The sequence below is a fragment of the Phalaenopsis equestris genome, unplaced genomic scaffold (assembly GCF_001263595.1).
Source record: "Phalaenopsis equestris unplaced genomic scaffold, ASM126359v1 Scaffold000011, whole genome shotgun sequence".
Lineage (NCBI taxonomy): Eukaryota > Viridiplantae > Streptophyta > Magnoliopsida > Asparagales > Orchidaceae > Phalaenopsis > Phalaenopsis equestris.
In genome coordinates, this window is record NW_018164453.1 from 127,735 (window position 1) to 136,535 (window position 8,801).

The 8,801-nt window shown below is 37.4% G+C and overlaps 1 protein-coding gene across 1 annotated transcript in view; it reads left to right on the forward strand.

The window, feature by feature from the left end:
* Positions 1–8,302, forward strand: part of LOC110018331 (triosephosphate isomerase, chloroplastic) — a 49,537-nt gene extending 41,235 nt beyond the window's left edge. The window contains exons 8-9 of the mRNA XM_020715610.1: positions 6,904–6,986; positions 8,099–8,302. Of these exons, the coding sequence (XP_020571269.1) occupies positions 6,904–6,986; positions 8,099–8,155 (140 nt within the window). The 3' untranslated portion in view covers positions 8,156–8,302. The remainder of the gene's footprint in view (positions 1–6,903; positions 6,987–8,098) is intronic.
* The last annotated feature ends 499 nt before the right edge of the window (positions 8,303–8,801 follow it).

Consider the following 8,801-nt stretch of genomic DNA (forward strand, 5'->3'; position numbering starts at 1 on the left):
TGTGGGGGTGTCCCGATGTCGTAGGATGGAATATCATTCCGCTCTACCACCGATGTGCCTTTTTCATCACCGTTCTAAGCCCCAAAACAAAACCGAACTACTTGCGACATTGCTTGATGGTATCACGTATGTTATACGTGGACGCTTATGTATTAGGCATAAGCATCGAAAAAAAACCGAACCAAACGGCAAGGAAAAAAAAACAAAAAATGAGGTGAGAGAGAGGAGACACTGATCCACCTAAAACACCGAAAAGACGGAGGATGAATCAACCCTCAAAACTTGTAACGAAAAGAACTAAGAAGGTAGGGCCCAAGGTCCTTGAATCAATACAGAAGGATTTCATTTTCTCGCTCTATTAGAATTGGATCAACCCAAGAAGGGTGTTCTTTCCAAATCCTGTTTCGAACGAATCGAAACGGGCCCGAACCAACACGATGATCACCCACAATTGACCTCCCCTACATCGGTGTCAATCCTCCAAAAATATCTTCCATGGGCTCAGGCTCAATCAACTAAATGCTCTCCCAAATAGGACTTGAAAATCCTCCAAATTCCATGAATTGAACAAAAGGAAAGTGACCCGTTGAACAAAATCCATGAATTGAACAAAAGGAAAGTGACCCGGGGAGGACTACCATCAACACCTCCAAACTTATGTCAAAATTAAGATTTTTCAATTCTCAAATTAATCAATAGCTTCTCATACCAAATAAACATAGAACCTTCCAATAAAGCTACATAAATGCTCACGGTCGGGGTCAATAGAGAAGAGGAAGCAGCCACCAAGGCTCTCGGCCAAGTCCACCAACAGAATAAGGAACTCACGGCTAAGGCAAGAAACATGGCCAAAAGAGGCTCACGACCAAGGCAATCCAAGGCACAGGAAAGACTCGCGGCCAAGGCAACCCAAGGAACAACAAGTAAGGCTCACGGCTAAGGCAACCAAAGGGCCCTCCACTAGCTACTTTACCGTACCCCCTCGATATACATAAGGAAATGAATAAAGCAATTATAAATTTTTGGATGAAAAACTTGACTCATCCACAAAATCCAGACTAATCAAGTCCAGCAAGACGGACCAAACAAATCCAAAAGACCCATCGACAAGCTTGCTGGTAGGGCTAAAAAAAGGCACGGGCCAACTCCAGGACAAGCTCTCGGGTAAGGGAGCTAAGGGTAGCAAGGACCAGCTGTTAAGGTTCTCGACCAAAGGCAAAAAAGAGAGGGATCCACTGTCAAAGCCCACAGCCAAGGCCACCAAAAGGGGAGCTGCTAAGGCTCTCGGGTAAGGGGCAAAGCCAACAAAAACCAAGCCCCAAACCAGCTTTAAATTATTTGGGGACGAAACTGCACATATATTTAACTGAGACAGCCAATAACATGCCAATTTAATGTCAAAATGAGTTCAATAAGTGAGCAGGAATTTGGCGGCCCAAGGGCAAAATCGAGAACCTCAACAAGCAAAACCGGGCCCCATGAGAAGCTAAAACCGAGCCGTTACAAAGCCTCAAAATTGATATTTCATGCAGCACACTAATTCAAATAGGCAGATCACAACAAAAGAGCTAAACTGAGGCCTCAACAGGCAAAACCGAGCCCCACAAGAAGCTAAAACTAAGTTGTTCAAGGCTAAAACAGAATTCCAATAAAAATTAAGACCCACGACTCAATAGAGATTAACATCCAGCCATTTCAAGGCAAAATCGAGCCATCCAAAGGTTAAAGAAAAATCCACATGCCTTTAAAACATCAAGATATGGAGCCAATATACATCTTAAACAAGAAAAACAACATAGAAAACATATTTGGGTCTCCAAATTACCTATTCCGAGCATGAAACAATTTCCCATAGATATTTGAACAGAGAGGATACCTCACGAGGAGCTAAACCAAGTCGTTAAAACAAGCTACAGGGCTTTCCAAATTAAAGAAATTTTCTCATAGCATGCATTTCAGGCCAGGAAAAGCCATAGGGAGCTAAAACTGAGCCCCAATAGAGGCTAAAAACCGAGCACAGCAAGGGCCGAAAAGAAAAAACGTGGCCCATAAAGGCTTTAAAGACAGGCCAAAGTAGGGGCCAAACCGAACCCTGTAAAGGCTCAAAAACAAGAATGAATTTCCAGCTTTTTTATCGTGATGATATGCAACAAGAAGTAGATAAGCATGAATCTTCTAGAGCCAACATTCCTTGACATCAAATGAGTTACCACATTCATTCTAAGCATGGAAAATATAATAACTTCTTTCAACATGTATTTCTAGAGGAGCAAACATGCATTTTAAACTATCAATATACTCCCAAACATTTTTTTTTTAAGCAAAGAAAAGAATAGAGACAGCCCATATATGCTTCATTTTTCACTAACCCTAGCAAGAATCCATGCTCAAATCTCAAAACAGGCCTAGATTTTTACTTCCACATGCTCTTATGGTGAATATCTAAAAAGACATGCAAATATATTAGACTAGCATGCTGTACCATCCAACAGAGCTATTCTTAGTGGCTCGGCAGAGAGAAATCGAAAGGAAGCGATGCGCAGAGGAGGAGAAGTACCTTGTTAATACAAAAACAAAATAAAGCCTCGGAAAAATGCTCCACAGCCTAAACTCCTCTCCAACAGCAAGAGGAAACCAACCCAAGCAATAGGAACTAAAGAAGGAAGTGAGAAAGAAATTTGGCAGAGTTTTCCCTTCCTCTTGGAGATTTTTTTTTTGCCGCCCTCTAAAATACTCTAAGTAGAGCTTAATATAGACGGTAGAAGGAGAAGGAGCAATCGAAAGATCGTAAACGGCTCGAGGAAACGAGCGGAGCAGACGCCCCATACTGGCGACTCGAGAGAGGCAGAGGATGAGATCCTCATAGGGGATAAGATCCACGACAATGATAATGGGATGGGTCGTCCTCGAGATGGTCTCACATGCAAGAGGCGAGCGCGGGAGTGAAGGTCCAACAACATAGGAAGGACGCAGGCCAGGCGAGCGAGCGAATAAAGCTAGGGCTGAGTCCCACAGGTTCGAGAAAAGCAGTGGGGAGGGGGTAGATAGATTTAGGTTTTAATAAATAATAATAATAACAAAAATATCATTTATTATTATAATTATACCTAAATTATATATCCTTCCCCAGACGCGTCGTCGCAGTGGAACGAATGTCCCCCTAGGTAAAATCGACATTCCACACGTCGGCGCAGTTCGTTTTGTCAACCAAAGTCGTTTAGGAAACCTCGTCCACGATCAAGACAAAACTCGTCGCGACCCGAATTACGTCAAAAACTCGGCTCGAACTCAATCAAATAGGACGACGGAAAGCGCGACAGCTCTAGATCAACGAGTACAGTCAATACTAGAGCCAACGTCCTATAGGGATGCTCCTTGAGCTTCCTCACAGTAACTCCACCTACTAAGTGCTAGAGGTCAAAACTACTATGCGGAACTTCAAGTCAAGCGAAGAAAAACTCGAAATTTCTAACGGGAATGACTCATTTGCTAGTTTTCTAGGAATAGTCGACAGGAAAGTCCTATGGCTAGACCCTAGGCTATCTAAAGAGGAGAGACTAAACCTCAGCCAAAAGTGAGGTCAACAGTATGTAAGTGTGGATTAACCAGGTCTGATTTAATTCTGATAAACTAATGCAGGAAACTCAATATGTGAGGGCTTAGCAGTAATATATTAACTATTCTATTTTTGCTTCACTTCAAATGTGCAAGGCTCCACCCTCATGTGTGTTGGGATGAAGAACTTTATATACTTCAACTAGGGCTTCAATCGAATTAGAAAATCAAAACCATATTGCATAATAGGATTGCACTAATTCTAGGAATCCCAAACCAACTAATAGGATTCCACTAATTCTATCTCTATCCTTTTGATCGACAGTGCCTTGTATCTCAACATACTTGAACTCTTCAAAAGTAACTGGCGGGTTCTCCTGAATGTTGAACCTGCCCTTGCACGTCTCTATTCATTGAATGTAACATCTCAGCTCTTGACAAATTTCTGATTATGATAATCTCAGAACTTGTACCTAAACTCATATGAGTCATATCCAATGAAGATGCACCTGATAGATTTCAATTCAAGTTTACTCATGGATCCTGCATCAACATTTACATATGCAGAATACTCAAATACTTTTAAATGAGAGATTTACCTCCTTGATATTCCGGTCTTCTTTAGGCAAGTCTTCCTCCAAAGACACTGATGGACCATGGTTAATCAGATAAATAAAAGTGTTTACTGTTTTAACTCAAAACTAATTTGGCAAGTCTACATACAGTTTTATGCTCCTGGCACGCTCTGTGATTGTTTTATTCATGCACTGAGCTACTCCATTTTGCTATGAAGTTCTTGGGACATTGAACTTGTGCCTTATCCCTTATGTAGCTATGTAGCACAAAAGTTCTTGGAATTTCTAATTACAATATTTGTCCATTATTTGATCTGAGACACCTCAACTTCAACTTTGTCTCATTTTCTACCACAGTCTTCCAATTCTTAACCAAATAAGATAATTTTTTGCTTTGAAAAGTAAACACATCTTTTTGGTGTGATCGTCAATAAATGTGACAAAGTAGCAGGAACATCTAATAGGCTGAACTGGAGTAGAATCCTACATATCAGTATGCACTAACTCTAGTTTATTTGACTTCACCACTAAGCTACTTTTAGAGAAAAAAATTTCTTTTGTTTGTCATATATGCAATCTTCATAGAAACTCAAATTTACTATTTTCAAATCCTAAAGTTTATTCTTTGAAAGTAGAGATTTTATACCTTTCTTGCTCATATAATTAAGCCTACGATGTCACAAACCTGTATCCACCTTATTTCTAACCATATCAATGAAATATCAATGAAATCTATAATTCTATTGATCAAGTAAAGAGTGTCTTCAACATTCTCCCAAGTCATCACCATTACCTCTTAATTACTTTTCATGAGTTACCTGCAAAAGTAGTCATAAACCCTGACTTTATCAGCAAACTTACAAAGATGAGATTTCTTTTCAGACTTAGAACATGCCTATGTTTAGCTAGCTTTCAGACTGTTCTACTTGGCCATTTGATATTCACATCACCCTTTCCTAGGATATTGCAGGTCTTGTTGACTCTCGGACAAATCCCGTGAGATCACTGTTAGTGTAATTTTTTAATATCTTTATATTATGGTATGCGTGAAAAGATTTTTGAATTTACTATCCAAGATTCAGTGCTAACAAAGGATAGCACCAGAGAGTCATTTTGGATTTCGCCAGTGGAGATTTTTGTAGAGAGATTCATGTCTTGTCTTCCATTATCAGCTTTCCTTGGAGCTTTACAATCTTCTTTAAAATGTCCTTTCTTTTCGTAGTTTCAATATTTTCCTTTGTCATTTCTTCTGCTTGACCCGAACTTTCCTTTCTTAGACTTGAATCTATTTTTGCTTGAATTCTTGTCCAAATTCCCTCTGTTTTCTTTGAATTTTAAGATTCACCATTTGCTGACTTTCTGCGAACTTTTTCATTCAGTACCAACACAAAGATGTTATCAAAGTTCAACTTAATATTCCTAGAAGAATTGCTCATTGTCGTGACCAAACCATTTCAGATGTCCTGTAATGAAGGCAATATCAATAGTGTCTTGATCTCATCATCAAACTTTATCCCTATAGAACACAACATGCTCGTTACAGTATCAAAATTGTTTGGATGTTCTGACGCTAAACTGTTTCACCATCTTCATATTGAATAATCTCTCCATAAAAAACTTTATTTGGGGCAGAATATTTTTCGTATATCTTTGCCAGTGTTGCCAAGAGATCGCTGTGGTTTTCTCTTTTACTATATTGAACACAACATATGAATAAAGTGATAAAAGAAATCAATCCCAGGGATGTTTGAATCGACCCTAATCCTAAACACCTCCCTTTCCTCCATAGTCTCAAGCTTCTCGGTGATACATTGTAAAGGCAAATATGGTTTTTTCTGATATAACAAATTCTACACTTGCATCATCTGCAACATGAAGATGGTCTCATTGAAATTCTCCACTTTGTACCTTGTTTCGTTGGTCATTGCTCCCACTCGAATCAAATACTTCGCTCCTATTATCACTTGGTTGGGATGGAAACCTTTATACTTCAACTAGTCTAATATCACTTGGTTGGGATGGAAACCTTATATACTTAAACTAGGGCTTCTTGATCCAATTAGAAAATTAAAACCACACCCCAGAATAGGATTGCATGATTCGAAGATTCCAGAACAATATGTTCTAATGGAAGCATTATAAAAAAAATTCTAAAGAATTTAACATAGAAAAACCAGAGAACGAGAAGAAACTACGGAGCCACAACACCAAGAAATTTTTACTATGAATATTCAGAAAAGTACAAAATACTCACTCAGATCTCCACTCTACAATTGATTAAACTTACAAGTCTTTGATCGAAACCCTTCTTCTCGATCTCAAAATAGAAAAACTCATTGAAATCCTCCTCAACAACACTTCTCTCATTCATGAGACTTTAGTTGAAAGAACCGCACGTGAGAGCTATACCATCATTGCTCGAAATCACGAATTTAAGAACCATTCCAGGATCAACCGTCAGGCGATGCGGTCACACTAAATATGGGCGTAATTATTCCACCCGCTTGGGATCAAAGCAGTGCGGATGACTCTCATTATGCCCGTTTTTGGCTTTTGGCTACGTCAAGTTTAGTTCCGGCTTTGCGGCTGTGTGCTGTAGGCCGCTGCGGGCTTCTCGGGCCGTGGGTGCTTCAGGCTCCACAGCATAACAATGTGCAGTGAATATTTGAGGACTTTCTGATATTGATTCTACTTTGCAGTAATATATTGATTAATTCCTTAATATTATTTGTTGGTATTATAAGCGCTTGACTCTAACCACACACATTTTAAGGTTCTGTTAATGGCAGCAACTGCGCAGAACTCGCAGAAAAGGAAGATATCGATGGTTTTCTTGTTGGTGGGGCCTCCTTGAAGGTATTTTTCTGAAATTAAGGTGCAATTTGATTCATGACAACAGTTTTCATAATAAATATGAATTGTGTTTGTGTTGTCTTGTACCTCAATATCGAAACATAGAAAATTCATTAAACATTAGAACAATGAAAGAAATCTTTAAACATAAGGTTTAGACTCAAATTGAGGAGAAAAATATATAATTTTAGTGAATGTGATATAAATAATTATTGATTTATAAAATTTGATAAAATTAATATCAAGTGTGATGGATTCAAATATCTTGAGTTTTTATTCTATAGAAATTTATAGATATAGATAAGGTTTTGAGTGTTGAGAGAACTTATAGAGATTTGAAGCTAAATTTTATGAAATTGTAATTAGGCCGACTATATTGTGTGGGTTCGAGTCATTGATGCGCAACTTGAGCATTTTTAAAGATGAATGTGTGATAAAGCTAAGGGAAAATCAAATAATAAAGTGATTATATTCATGAGATGATGGGAGCATCGTCTGTTGAAAAGTTCGGATAATGAAAAAATAAACTTGGGGATTATTGATTGCTTATAGGCAAAAATATATGTAAGAAAATAACGATTTTATTTTCACTCATTTAGCGAGTAAAATTAAAATATGCTAATTTTTCTAGGGATTTAGTAGGTTCAAAAAACGCACCAATGAGATAAATATATTAACTTAATTTACAACTATTAGAAAGTGGTATAGTGCACCCAAAACATTCTTATTTACAAATCAATCACCTTCTTTCAGCCATTTTTCAAATTCTCACTCAAACATCAAAATTCACGACACAAGCCCCACTCATGTATTTCATTTTTATCAAATTCTCAATGATTTGATCGTGACATGCATAAATGCATCGGTTCAGTAGTTCCAAAAATCACCTGGCCGTTTGATTTGTAAATAGCAATGTTTCGGGTGCTCTACGTGTAATTATCCATAGAAAGTAATATGGATACATCAGATAATAAAAATGAACGAAGAATGAAGATAATATGGATACATCTTAAACAGTTGGGATATGAGGCTATGTTTTTAAAGCAAGGGTTTTTTTTTTTTTTTAAATTAATTAGCACCATTTGTGCCACTAATTATGGCTTTACCACTTGCAGGGCCCAGAATTTGCAGTCATTGTCAATTCAGTGATTCAAAAGAAGGTTGTCGTCTAACTCGTGAGTCACTATTTTGCTCCAATGTAAAATACAGTCTTTGTTTGTTTGGAAATTTATTTTCACAAAAGAGCAGAGCCTATTTCCTATGCTGTCATAAATCTAATTTGGAAATTTGATCAACTGATTGAACTATTTTTCTTGTGATTCCTTCTTTTTCATGAGGAGGCAATTATGGCATGAGAGATGAGGGAAGTTTTTTAAGCTAAATGGGTATGGTATATATTAGCATAAATGTGATGATATTCTCCTTTGATTGTATCCGGATAAAATCATTCCTATATTATAAATTGGTATCCATGTCCTATATGAAAATTTATGACTTATTTTGATGTTAAAGGAAGTAATCTTAAGAGCTTAATTGGATGACATTATTATTATTATTATTTCGTAGGGTATTTATATGTGCCCGACCGTTAGAATCTTCGAAGATTCAAGCACACATATATTTTTGTTTTCCAGAGAAAAAAAAAATCAGGAATTTTTTTTTTTTTTGGTTCCTAAATTATATATATGTTAACATGCCATTTATTAATATTTATGGGAGGTGAAATTAAATAAATTCATTTCCTCTAAAATATACTAGCTAAAGTAAAGACTCCCTGTTCTAAAAAGACATGAATTATTCTCACATATGTTTTAACAT